Source organism: Petromyzon marinus, chromosome 76 (assembly GCF_048934315.1).
Source record: "Petromyzon marinus isolate PM22_M1 ecotype Great Lakes invasive population chromosome 76, UKy_Petmar_22M1.pri1.0, whole genome shotgun sequence".
Taxonomy (NCBI): domain Eukaryota; kingdom Metazoa; phylum Chordata; class Hyperoartia; order Petromyzontiformes; family Petromyzontidae; genus Petromyzon; species Petromyzon marinus.
The window spans coordinates 1,129,373-1,144,199 of NC_133742.1; the positions used below are offsets into that span (position 1 = coordinate 1,129,373).

The following is a 14,827-nucleotide window of genomic DNA, read 5'->3' on the forward strand; positions in this document are numbered from 1 at the left end:
GGGTGTGTGGGTGAGTGGGTAGGTGAGTGAGTGGGTGTGTGGGTGAGTGGGTAGGTGAGTTAGTGGGTGTGAGTAGTGTTGATCCCTCGTGGTCTGATTCCGCTCAGAACACGGACGTCTGTCTCCCTCTAGCGGCAGTGTTGAGTCTATGGGCAGTGTTGAGTCTATGGTTCAGTGTTGAGTCTATGGGCAGTGTTGAGTCTATGGTGCAGTGTTGAGTCTATGGGCAGTGTTGAGTCTATGGGCAGTGTTGAGTCTATGGTGCAGTGTTGAGTCTATGGGCAGTGTTGAGTCTATGGGCAGTGTTGAGTCTATGGTGCAGTGTTGAGTCTATGGTGCAGTGTTGAGTCTATGGGCAGTGTTGAGTCTATGGTGCAGTGTTGAGTCTATGGTTCAGTGTTGAGTCTATGGGCAGTGTTGAGTCTATGGTGCAGTGTTGAGTCTATGGGCAGTGTTGAGTCTATGGGCAGTGTTGAGTCTATGGTGTAGTGTTGAGTCTATGGGCAGTGTTGAGTCTATGGTTCAGTGTTGAGTCTATGGGCAGTGTTGAGTCTGTGGTGCAGTGTTGAGTCTATGGTGCAGTGTTGAGTCTATGGGCAGTGTTGAGTCTATGGGCAGTGTTGAGTCTATGGTTCAGTGTTGAGTCTATGGGCAGTGTTGAGTCTATGGGCAGTGTTGAGTCTATGGTGCAGTGTTGAGTCTATGGGCAGTGTTGAGTCTATGGGCAGTGTTGAGTCTATGGTGTAGTGTTGAGTCTATGGGCAGTGTTGAGTCTATGGTTCAGTGTTGAGTCTATGGGCAGTGTTGAGTCTATGGTGTAGTGTTGAGTCTATGGGCAGTGTTGAGTCTATGGTGTAGTGTTGAGTCTATGGGCAGTATTGAGTCTATGGTGTAGTGTTGAGTATATGGGCAGTGTTGAGTCTATGGTGTAGTGCTGAGTCTATGGTGCAGTGTTGAGTCTATGGGCAGTGTTGAGTCTGTGGTGCAGTGTTGAGTCTATGGTGCAGTGTTGAGTCTATGGGCAGTGTTGAGTCTATGGGCAGTGTTGAGTCTATGGTGTAGTGTTGAGTCTATGGGCAGTGTTGTGTCTATGGTGCAGTGTTGAGTCTATGGGCAGTGTTGAGTCTATGGGGCAGTGCTGAGTCTATGGGCAGTGTTGAGTCTATGGTGTAGTGTTGAGTCTATGGGCAGTGTTGTGTCTATGGTGCAGTGTTGAGTCTATGGGCAGTGTTGAGTCTATGGTGCAGTGTTGAGTATATGGGCAGTGTTGAGTCTATGGTGTAGTGCTGAGTCTATGGTGCAGTGTTGAGTCTATGGTGCAGTGTTGAGTCTATGGCCCAGTTTTGAGTCTATGGGCAGTGTTTAGTCTATGGGTAGTGTTGAGTCTATGGGCAGTGTCGAGTCTATGGGGCAGTGTTGAGTCTATGGGCAGTGTTGAGTCTATGGTGCAGTGTTGAGTCTATGGTGCTGTGTTGAGTCTATGGGGCAGTGCTGAGTCTATGGGCAGTGTTGAGTCTATGGTGTAGTGTTGAGTCTATGGGCAGTGTTGAGTCTATGGGCAGTGTTGAGTCTACGGGCAGTGTTGAGTCTATGGGCATTGTTGAGTCTATGGTGCAGTGTTGAGTCTATGGGCAGTGTTGAGTCTATGGTGCAGTGCTGAGTCTATGGTGCTGTGTTGAGTCTATGGGGCAGTGCTGAGTCTATGGGCAGTGTTGAGTCTATGGTGTAGTGTTGAGTCTATGGGCAGTGTTGAGTCTATGGGCAGTGTTGAGTCTACGGGCAGTGTTGAGTCTATGGGGCAGTGTTGAGTCTCTGGGCAGTGTTGAGTCTATGGGCAGTGTTGAGTCTATGGTGCAGTGTTGAGTCTATGGTGCAGTGTTGAGTCTGTGGTGCAGTGTTGAGTCTATGGGCAGTGTTGAGTCTATAGGTAGTGTTGAGTCTATGGTGCAGTGTTGAGTCTATGGGGCAGTGCTGAGTCTATGGGCAGTGTCGAGTCTATGGTGCAGTGTTGAGTCTATGGGCAGTGTTGAGTCTATGGTGCAGTGTGGAGTCTATGGGCAGTGTTGAGTCTATGGTGCAGTGTTGAGTCTATGGTGCAGTGTTGAGTCTATGGGCAGTGTTGAGTCTATGGTGCAGTGTTGAGTCTATGGGCAGTGTTGAGTCTATGGTGCAGTGCTGAGTCTATGGTGCAGTGTTGAGTCTATGGGCAGTGTTGAGTCTATGGTTGTAGTGTTGAGTCTATGGGCAGTGTTGAGTCTATGGTGCAGTGTTGAGTCTATGGTGCAGTGTTGAGTCTATGGGCAGTGTTGAGTCTATGGGTCGTGTTGAGTCTATGGTGCAGTGTTGAGTCTATGAACATTACGGTAGGTGGCTTCAAATGCATCTATGTTAGCTACATTACGGTAGGTGGTTTCAAATGCGTCTATGTTAGGGACATTACGGTAGGGGGCTTCAAATGCGTCTATGTTAGCCACATTACGGTAGGTGGTTTCAAATACGTCTATGTTAGAGACATTACGGTAGGTGGCTTCAAATGCGTCTGTGTTAGACACATTACGGTAGGGGGCTTCAAATGCGTCTATGTTAGAGACATTACGGTAGGTGGCTTCAAATGCGTCTATGTTAGGGACATTACGGTAGGGGGTTTCAAATGCGTCTATGTTAGGGACATTACGGTAGGTGGCTTCACATGCGTCTATGTTAGAGACATTACGGTAGGTGGCTTCAAATGCGTCTATGTTAGACACATTACGGTGGGTGGCTTCAAATGCGTCTGTGTTAGACACATTAAGGTAGGGGGCTTGAAATGCGTCTGTGTTAGAAGCATTACGGTAGGGGGCTTCAAATGCGTCCATGTTAGGGACATTACGGTAGGTGGCTTCAAATTCGTCTATGTTAGACACATTACGGTAGGGGGCTTCAAATTCGTTTATGTTAGACGCATTACGGTAAGGGGCATCGAATGCGTCTATGTTAGACGCATTACGGTGGGTGGCTTCAAATGCGTCTATGTTAGAGGCATTACGGTAGGTGGCTTTAAATGCGTCTATGTTAGGGACATTACGGTAGGGGGGCTTCAAATGCGTCTATGTTAGGGACATTACGGTGGGTGGCTTCGAATGCGTCTATGTTAGAGACATTACGGTAGGTGGCTTCAAATGCGTCTATGTTAGAGACATTACGGTAGGTGGCTTCGAATGCGTCTATGTTAGAGACATTACGGTACGTGGCTTCATATGCGTCTATGTTAGACACATTACGGTAGGTGGCTTCAAATGCGTCTATGTTAGACACATTACGGTAGGGGGCTTCAAATGCGTCTATGTTAGACGCATTACGGTAGGTGGCTTCAAATGCGTCTATGTTAGGGATATTACGGTGGGTGGCTTGAAATGCGTCTATGTTAGAGAAATTACGGTAGGTGGCTTCAAATGCGTCTATGTTAGGGACATTACGGTGGGTGGCTTCAAATGCGTCTATCTTAGACGCATTACGGTAGGGGGCTTCGAATGCGTCTATGTTAGAGACATTACGGTAGGTGGCTTCAAATGCGTCTATGTTAGAGGCATTACGGTGGGTGGCTTCAAATGCGTCTATGTTAGGGACATTACGGTGGGTGGCTTCCAATGCGTCTATGTTAGACGCATTACGGTAGGTGGCTTCAAATGCGTCTATGTTAGACGCATTACGGTAGGTGGCTTACCGGTGTGACGTCACACGCTTACCTGCCATACAGGTGTGCCACAAATCCCTCTCTCCCCTCTCTCTCATTCGTCTCTCTCCCCTCCCTCTCTCTCTCTCTCCCCGCTCTCTTTTTCCCCTCTCCCTCGCCACTGCAGCCATGGCGAGTCGACCGAAACTCACCTGTCAACCCGGTTAAGCTCAACGGGAACACCTTGGACACACCTGCGGAGAGGGACACACCTGCGGAGAGAGACACAGAGAGAGGCGGAGAGAGACGGAGAGACACACACACAGACACAGAGAGAGAGACACAGAGAGACACAGAGAGACACAGAGACAGAGAGAGACACAGAGAAAGAGAGAGAGACAGAGAGAGACACAGAGAAAGAGAGAGAGACAGAGAGAGAGAGACAGAGAGAGAGAGACACAGAGAGACAAAGAGAGAGACACAGACACACAGACACAGAGACAAAGAGAGAGACACAGACACACAGACACAGAGACACACAGAGAGACAGAGACACACAGAGAGACAGAGACACACAGAGAGACACAGAGAGACAAAGAGAGAGACAGACAGAGAGACACACAGAGAGACAGAGACACACAGAGAGACAGAGAGAGAGACACACACAGAGACACACAGAGACACAAAGAGACAGAGAGAGACAGACACTTAGAGACAGAAAGACACAGAAAGACACAGAAAGACACAGAGAGACAGACAGAGACACAGAGATACAGAGAGAGAGACACACAGAGAAACACACAGAGAGATACAGAGACAGAGAGAGAGAGAGACGCAGATAGACAGAGAGACACACAGACACAGAGAGACACACAGATAGACAGAGAAAGACACAGAGAGATACAGGGAGACACAGAGAGAGACACAGATAGACAAAGAGAGACACACATAGACACAGATAGTCAGAGAGACACAGAGAGAGACAGAGAGAGACACAGATAGACAGAGAGAGACAGAGAGAGACACAGATAGACACAGAGAGACAGAGAGAGACACAGATAGATAGAGAGAGACACAGAGAGACACAGAGAGAGACAGAGAGACACACAGATAGAGACAGAGAGAGACACACAGACACAGAAAGACAGAGAGAGACACCGAGAGACACAGAGAGAGAGACACACAGAGAGAGAGACACACAGCTCGTGCCAGGCTAGGTTCACCTGTAGTTCGATATGGTGCACCCAATACCGCCTTAGCGTTTACAGTACCACCACCATCATCATCACCACCACAATACCACCACAACAACACCACCACCACCACCATCATCATCACCACAATAGCCGGTTGACTATCACCATCACCAGCACAACACCACCATCATAACAGCACCACCACAACAACACCATCACCACAACAACACCATAACCACAACACCACCACAACAACACCATCACCATCAACATCACCATAACCACCACAACAACACCATCACCACAACACCACCACAACAACAACATCACCACAACACCACCACAACAACACCATCACCACAACACCACCACAACAACAACATCACCACAACACCGCCACAACAACACCATCAACATCACCATAACCACCACAATACCATCACCATCACCACCAACATCACGATCACCACCAAGGCCACCATTGTCGCGACCATCACCACGTCTCTGCAATGATCACGGAGCCGGGAAGTCTGCATCATCAGGTATGGCCGGCGTGTACACAGCGTGCCCCCCCCCCTCGCCAATTAACACTGGGGGAGAGACATAAAGACCGGGCGTGGTGGTGCTACTCACTCAACCACTCACTCACTCACCCACTCACTCACCCACTCACTCACTCACCCACTCACTCACCCACTCACTCACTCACCCACCCATTCACTCAGCCACTCACTCACCTACTTACTCACTCACCGACTCACTCACTCACTCATCCACCCACTCATTCACTCATCCACTCACTCACCCACTCACTGAATCATCCACCCACTCACTCATGCACCCACTCACTCATCCACTCATTCACTCACTCACCCACTCACTCACTCACCCACTCACCCAGCTACCCACTCACTCAGCCACTCACTCAGCCACTCACTCAGCCACTCACACACTTACCCATCCACTCACTCAGTCACTCACCCACTCACTCACTAATCCACCAACTCACGCATCCACTCACTCACTCACCTACTCACTCACGCACCCACTCACTCACTCAGCCACTCACTCAGCCACTCACCCACTCACTCAACCACTCACTCACTCACCCATTCACTCACCCACTCACTCACTCACCCACTCACTTACCCACCCACCCACTCACTCACTCACCCACCCACCCACTCACGCACTCACTCACCCACCCACCCACCCACTCACTCACCCACCCACTCACTCACCCACTCACTCACTCACTCACCCACTCACTCACCTACATACTCACCTACTCACTCACTCATTCACCCACTCATTCACTCATCCACTCACTCACCCACTCACTCACGCACCCACTCACCCACTCACTCACTCAGCCACCCACTCACCCACTCACTCACCCACTCACTCACTCACCAACTCACTCACTCACCCACTCACTCACTCACCCACTCATTCACTCACCCACTCACTCACTCACCCACTCTCTCACTCAGCCACTAACTCACCCACCCACTCTCTCACTCAGCCACTGACTCACCCACTCACTCGCACCCACTCACTCACCCACTTACTCACCCACTCACTCACCCGCTCACTCATTCATCCACTCACTCACTCACTCACCCACCCACTCACTCACTCACCCACTTACCCACCCACTCACTCACCCACTCACTCACTCACCCACTCACTCACCCATTCAATCACTCACCCACTCACTCACCCACTCAATCACTCATTCACTCAGCCACTCACTCACCCACTCACGCACTCACTCACCCACTCACCCACTCAATCACCCACTCACTCACTCAGCCACCCACTCACTCACTCACCCACTCAATCACCCACTCGCCCACTCAATCACCCACTCACTCACTCAGCCACTCAATCACTCACCCACTCAGCCACTCACTCACTCAGCCACTCACTCACCCACTCACTCACCCACTCAATCACCCACTCACTCACTCAGCCACCCACTCACTCACTCACCCACTCAGCCACTCACTCACCCACCCACTCACCCACTCAATCACCCACTCACTCACTCACCCACTCACTCACCCACTCACTCACCCACTCACTCACTCAGCCACTCACTCACTCACCCACTCACTCACTCACCCACTCACTCACTCACTCACCCACTCACTCACTCACTCACCCACTCACCCACCCACTCACTCACCCACTCACCCACTCACCCACTCACTCACCCACTCACTCACCCACCCACTCAGCCACTCACTCGCTCACTCACCCACTCACTCACCCACTCACTCACTCAGCTACTCACTCACTCACCCACTCAGCCACTCACTCGCTCAGTCACTCACTCACCCACTCACCCACTCACTCACCCACTCACCCACTCAATCACCCACTCACTCACTCAGCCACCCACTCACCCACTCACTCACCCACTCACTCACCCACTCACCCACTCAATCACCCACTCACTCACTCAGCCACTCACTCACTCACTCACCCACTCACTCACTCACCCACTCACTCACTCACCCACTCACTCACTCACCCACTCACCCACCCACTCACCCACCCACTCACCCACTCAATCACCCACTCACTCACCCACTCACTCACTCACCCACTCACTCAGCCACGCACTCACCCACTCACACACTCACCCACTCACTCACCCACTCAGTTACCCACCCACTCACCCACTCACTCATCCACTCACTCACCCACTCACTCACCCACTCACTCACCCACTCACCCACTCACTCACTCACCCACTCACTCACCCACTCACTCACTCACCCACTCACTCACCCACTCACTCGCACCCACTCACTCACCCACTTACTCACCCACTCACTCACTCAATCATCCACTCACTCACTCACTCACCCACTCACTCACTCACTTACCCACCCACTCACTCACCCACTCACTCACCCATTCAATCACTCACCCACTCACTCACCCACTCACCCACTCAATCACCCACTCACTCAGCCACTCACTCACTCACCCACTCAATCACTCACTCACTCAGCCACTCACTCGCACCCACTCACTCACCCACTTACTCACCCACGCACTCACTCAATCATCCACTCACTCACTCACCCACTCACTCACTCAATCATCCACTCACTCACTCAGCCACCCACCCACTCACTCACCCACTCAATCACCCACTCACCCACTCAATCACCCACTCACTCACCCACTCACTCACCCACTCACCCACTCACTCACCCACTCACTCACCCACTCACCCACTCACTCACTCACCCACTCACCCACTCAATCACCCACTCACTCAGCCACTCACTCACTCACTCACCCACTCAATCACTCACTCACTCAGCCACTCACTCACCCACTCACTCACCCACTCACTCACCCACTCACCCACTCAATCATCCACTCACTCACTCAGCCACCCACCCACTCACTCACCCACTCAATCACCCACTCACCCACTCAATCACCCACTCACTCACTCAGCCACTCACTCACCCACTCAATCACCCACTCACTCACTCAGCCACTCACTCACTCACCCACTCACCCACTCACTCACCCACTCACCCACTCAGCCACTCACTCACTCAGCCACTCACTCTCCTTTGACCTTCATACGGGGACGCCCCCCCTCGCTACAGAAGAGCACTTTGCCCCACGTCTGCGTGTGGCCTATACGGGGGACCTTTGTCTGTGTGTCTAGCTTTGTGTCTGTGTGTGTGTGTCTGTGTGTTTAGCTGTGTGTATGTCTAGCTGTGTGTGTGTCTGTCTGTGTGTCTGTGAATCTGTCTGTGTGTGTGTGTCTGTCAGTGTGTGTGTCTGTGTGTGTATGTGTCTGTGTGTTTAGCTGTGTGTCTACCTGTCTGTGTGTGTGTCTAGCTGTGTGTGTGTCTAGTTGTGTGTCTGTCTGTGTGTCTGTGAATCTGTCTGTGTGTGTGTCTAGCTGTGTGTCTATCTGTCTGTGTGTGTGTCTATCTGTGTGTCTGTGTGTGTCTATCTGTGTGTGTCTGTGTCTATCTGTGTGTGTGTCTGTGTGTGTCTGTGTGTGTGTGTGGCTGTGTGTCTGTGTGTGTCTAGCTGTGTGTCTATCTGTCTGTGTGTGTGTGTCTATCTGTGTGTCTGTGTGTGTGTCTATCTGTGTGTATGTGTGTCTATCTGTGTGTCTATATGTGTGTGTCTGTGTGTGTGTGTGTGGCTGTGTGTCTGTGTGTGTGTGGCTGTGTGTCTGTGTGTATGTCTGTCTGTGTATCTGTCTGTGTGTCTGTGTGTGTCTGTCTATGTATCTGTCTCTGTGTCTAGCTTTGTGTCTGTGTGTGTGTCTGTGTGTCTAGCTTCGTGTCTGTGTGTGTATCTGTCTGTGTGTCTAGCTGTGTGTGTGTCTGTGTGTATGTCTGTGTGTCTAGCTGTGTGTGTGTCTGTGTGTCTATCTGTGTGTATGTGTGTGTATCTGTCTGTGTGTGTGTCCATCTGTGTGTCTGTCTGTGTGTCTGTTTGTGTCTGTGTATCTGTGTGTGTATCTGTGTGTGTCTGTCTATGTGTGTCTGTCTATGTGTGTCTGTGTGTGTGTGTCTGTGTGTCTAGCTGTGTGTGTGTCTATGTCTGTCTGTGTGTCTGTGTGTGTATGTCTGTCTATGTGTGTCTGTGTGTGTGTGTGTCTGTGTGTCTAGCTGTGTGTGTCTGTCTGTCTGTGTGTTGACATAAGTCTTCGTGTAAAAAGAATGCCCGATACAGTACCAGTGTGTAGTGTATAGTGTAGTGTATAGTGTGTAGTGTAGTGTATAGTAGTGTAGTGTATAGTGTAGTGTATAGTGTAGTGTGTAGTAGTGTAGTGTATAGTGTTGTTTATAGTGTTGTTTATAGTGTAGTGTATAGTGTAGTATGTAGTAGTGTAGTGTGTAGTAGTGTAGTGTATATTGTAGTGTAGTGTGTAGTGTAGTGTAGGTTTTGTACAGGTGTGTTTGTGTGTAAATATACTGTGTGAAGGACGCTACTGGGCAGTTGGAGGCAGTCGCCCTCCAACAACGGAGGGCGGAGGAGCGACGCTCACAACAACGAGCGGAGCGCCGGGTGGCTAAAGCACAGCGGGTTGGCACAGTAGGGGGCACAGGTGGTGCATCAGCCAGTCATCTCAGTCAGTCGACCCGTGGCACCTGGGTCTGCCCCGTGACCTCCTGCCAGCGGGCGTTCGACACTTCACGTGACCTCAAGGTGCACATAGCCTGGCACAAGCGTTGTGGTGATGTCACCGCCACTTAGTGGCGATTGGCGGTTGTGTCGATTATCTGAACCGGTCCTGGGCCTCCCCTAGGTCGACTCGGCCTCAAATGAGTAGCTGTTGTAGCGGTGTGTAGCAGTGAACATCACCCACCCCTCTGTGTGTGCCACAGTGCCGGTAGCCTTCATAGACGCTGCTGCTGCTACTCGCTACTAACAGCACTTGCCCCTACAGCCTGCTAGAGGCTACACGGGGGACCTTTGTCTTGCGTGCGGTGAGCTCCTCCGGCAGGCGAGGGTGCGTTGGTGTCTATGAGTCTCTGTGGGTCTCTATGGGTCTCTATGGGTGTCTATGGGTGTCTATGAGTATGGGTCTCTGTGGGTGTCTTTGAGTCTCTATGGGTGTCAATGGGTGTCTATGAGTCTCTGTGGGTCTCTATGGGTGTCTGTGGGTCTCTATGGGTGTCTATGAGTCTCTGTGGGTCTCTATGGGTGTCTATGAGTCTCTGTGGGTCTCTATGGGTGTCTATGAGTCTCTGTGGGTCTCTATGGGTGTCTGTGGGTCTCTATGGGTGTCTATGAGTCTCTGTGGGTCTCTATGGGTGTCTATGAGTCTCTGTGGGTCTCTATGGGTGTCTATGAGTCTCTGTGGGTCTCTATGGGTGTCTATGGGTGTCTATGAGTCTCTGGGTCTCTATGGGTGTCTATGAGTCTCTATGGGTGTCTATGAGTCTGCGGGTCTCTATGGGTCTCTATGGGTGTCTATGAGTCTCTGTGTGTCTCTGTGGGTCTCTATGGGTGTCTATGAGTCTCTGTGTGTCTCTATGCGTGTCTATGAGTCTGTGGGTCTCTATGGGTGTCTATGAGTCTGTGGGTCTCTGTGGGTCTCTATGGGTGTCTATGGGTGTCTATGAGTCTCTGTGTGTCTCTATGGGTGTCTATGAGTCTCTGTGGGTCTCTGTGGGTCTCTGTGGGTGTCTGTGGGTCTCTATGAGTCTCTATGGGTGTCTATGGGTGTCTATGAGTCTGTGGGTCTCTATGGGTGTCTATGAGTGTGGGTCTCTGTGGGTCCCTATGGGTGTATATGAGTCTCTGTGTGTCTCTATGGGTGTCTATGAGTGTGGGTCTCTGTGGGTCTCTGTGGATGTATATGGATCTCTATGAGTCTCTGTGGGTCTCTATGGGTGTCTATGAGTCTCTATGGGTGTCTATGAGTCTGTGGATGTCTATGGGTGTCTATGAGTCTGTGGGTCTCTATGGGTGTCTATGGGTGTCTATGAGTCTCTGTGTGTCTCTATGGGTCTCTATGAGTGTGTTGAGCCGTCATCATTTGTGATGCTGAGGCCGCTTCTGAGACGGAGCTCTGAAGGCAGTGGGAGCTCACCCTGGAAACACGCCCAGTGGGGACTGTCACAGCCCATGAGCTGATGTTGGTGTAGTTACCACGACAATTTCATCAGCACCATCACCACCATCATCACCATCATCACCATCATCATCACCACCATCATTCTCACCACCACCATCATCATCACCACCATCATCATCACCATCACCACCATCATCACCATCATCACCATCATCATCACCACCATCATTCTCACCACCACCATCATCATCACCACCATCATCATCACCATCATCACCATCAGCACCATCATCACCACCACCATCACCATCATCATCGCCATCATCATCATCCTCACCACCACCACCATCATCATCATCACCATCATCATCACCACCATCATCATCACCATCATCATCACCACCACCATCATCATCACCGCCACCACCACCACCATCATCATCACCACCATCATCATCATCATCACCATCACCACCATCACCACCACCACCACCATCATCATCACCATCATCACCATCACCACCACCACCACCATCATCATCACCATCACCACCACCACCATCATCATCACCATCATCATCACCATCATCACCGCCACCATCATCACCGCCATCATCATCATCAGCACCACCACCATCATTGCCATCATCATCATCAGCGCCACCATCATCATCACTGTCAACACCACCACCATCATCATCATCACCACCATCATCATCACCATCATCACCACCACCACCACCATCATCATCATCACTGTCAACACCACCATCATCACCATCATCACCACCACCACCATCATCATCATCACCACCATCATCATCATCACCATCATCACCACCACCACCACCATCATCACCACCGTCAACACCACTAGTTTATTGTTGTTGTTGATGTTGTTGATGTTTGATTATGTTGTTGTTGATGTTTGATGTTGTTGATGTTTGATATTGTTGATGTTTGATATTGTTGGTGTTTGATGTTGTTGTTGATGTTTGATGTTGTTGTTGATGTTTGATGTTGGTGATGTTTGATATTGTTCATGTTTGATATTGTTGGTGTTTGATGTTGTTGTTGTTGATGTTGTTGATGTTGTTGATGTTTGATGTTGTTGTTGTTGATGTTTGATGTTGTTGTTGTTGATGTTTGATGTTGTTGATGTTTGATGTTGTTGATGTTGTTGATGTTGTTGATGTTGTTGATGTTTGGTGTTGTTGATGTTGTTGATGTTGGTGTTCATGTTTGATATTGTTGGTGTTTGATGTTGTTGTTGTTGATGTTGTTGATGTGTTGATGTTTGATGTTGTTGTTGTTGATGTTTGATGTGTTGTTGTTGATGTTTGATGTTGTTGATGTTTGATGTTGTTGATGTTGTTGATGTTGTTGATGTTGTTGATGTTTGGTGTTGTTGATGTTGTTGATGTTGGTGTTGTTGATGTTTGATGTTGTTGATGTTTGATATTGTTGATGTTTGATGTTGTTGATGTTGTTGTTGATGTTGTTGTTGATGTTTGATGTTGATGTTTGATGTTGATGTTGTTGATTTGTTGATGTTATTGTTGTTGTTGATGTTGTTGATGTTGTTGTTGTTGTTGATGTTAATGTTGTTGATGTTGTTGTTGATGTTTATGATGATGTTGTAGTTGTTTGATGTTGTTGATGTTTGATGTTGATGTTGTTGATGTTGTTGACGTTGTTGACGTTGTTGTTGATGTTGTTGTTGTTGATGTTGTTGATGTTGTTGATGTTGTTGTTGACGTTGTTTGATGTTGTTGTTGTTGATATTGTTGATGTTGATGTTGTTGATGTTGTTGTTGTTGATGTTGTTGATGTTGATGTTGTTGATGTTGATGTTGTTGTTGTTGATGTTGTTGATGTTGTTGTTGTTGATGTTGTTGTTGTTGTTGATGTTGCTGATGTTGTTGTTGTTGTTGTTGTTGTTGATGTTGTTGATGTGTATGATGTTGTTGTTGATGTTAATGTTGTTGATGTTGTTGACGTTGTTGATGTTGGTGTTGTTGATGATGTTGTTGTTGATGTTAATGTTGTTGATGTTGTTGATGTTGGTGTTGTTGATGTTTGATGTTGTTGATGTTTGATATTTGTTGATGTTTGATGTTGTTTAAGTTGTTGTTGATGTTGTTGATGTTTTATGTTGATGTTGTTGATGTTATTGTTGTTGTTGATGTTGTTGACGTTGTTGATGTTGTTGTTGTTGATGTTAATGTTGTTGATGTTGTTGTTGATGTTTATGATGATGTTGTAGTTGTTTGATGTTGTTGATGTTTGATGTTGATGTTGTTGATGTTGTTGATGTTGTTGATGTTGTTGACGTTGTTTGATGTTGTTGATGTTGTTGATGTTGTTGTTGTTGATGTTAATGTTGTTGATGTTGTTGTTGTGTGTTTATGATGATGTTGTAGTTGTTTGATGTTGTTGATGTTTGATGTTGATGTTGTTGATGTTGTTGTGGTGTTGATGTTTGTTGTTGTTGTTGAACGTTGTTTGATGTTGTTGTTGTTGTTGTTGTGTTGGTTGTTGTGTGTTGATGATGTTGTGTTGTTGGTTGTTGATGTTGTTGTTGATGTTGTTGATGTTGTTGATGTTGTTGTTGTTGTGTGTGGTGTTGATGTTGACGTTGTTGTTGTTGTGGTGCAGAACGATGGAGTCGCCGCTCTCTCCAACGTCCCCTCCACTCCCCGGGCACAGCCCCCTGGAGACCCCCTCGTGGGGGGTGGTGAGACCCCCCCACCACTCCACCCACCACTCCACCCACCACTCCACCCACCACTCCACCCACCACTCCACCCCCCACCACTCCACCCACCACTCCACCCACCACTCCACCCACAACTCCAACCATCACTCCACCCATCACGCCACCCACAACTCCACCCACCACTCCACCCACCACTCCACCCATCACTCCACCCATCACTCCACCCAACACTCCACCCACCACTCCACCCACCACTCCACCCACAACTCCAACCATCACTCCACCCACCACTCCACCCACCACTCCACCCATCACTCCACCCACCACTCCACCCACCACTCCACCCACCACTCCACCCATCACTCCACCCACCACTCCACCCACCACTCCACCCACCACTCCACCCACCACTTCATCCATCACTCCGCCCACCACTCCGCCCACCACTCCACCCAACACTCCACCCACCACTCCGCCCACTACTCCACCCACCACTCCACCCACAACTCCAACCATCACTCCACCCACCACTCCACCCACCACTCCACCCATCACTCCACCCACCACTCCACCCACCACTCCACCCACCACTCCACCCACCACTCCACCCACCACTCCACCCATCACTCCACCCACCACTCCACCCATCACTCCACCCATCACTCCACCCACCACTC

General features: G+C 49.4%; 1 protein-coding gene across 1 annotated transcript in view; it reads left to right on the forward strand.

The window, feature by feature from the left end:
- The first annotated feature begins 4,863 nt into the window (after positions 1-4,863).
- LOC142907282 (sodium-dependent proline transporter-like) overlaps positions 4,864-14,827 on the forward strand; it is a 62,808-nt gene continuing 52,844 nt past the window's right edge. Inside the window, exons 1-2 of the mRNA XM_076056593.1 lie at positions 4,864-5,390; positions 14,090-14,168. Of these exons, the coding sequence (XP_075912708.1) occupies positions 14,094-14,168 (75 nt within the window). The 5' untranslated portion in view covers positions 4,864-5,390; positions 14,090-14,093. The remainder of the gene's footprint in view (positions 5,391-14,089; positions 14,169-14,827) is intronic.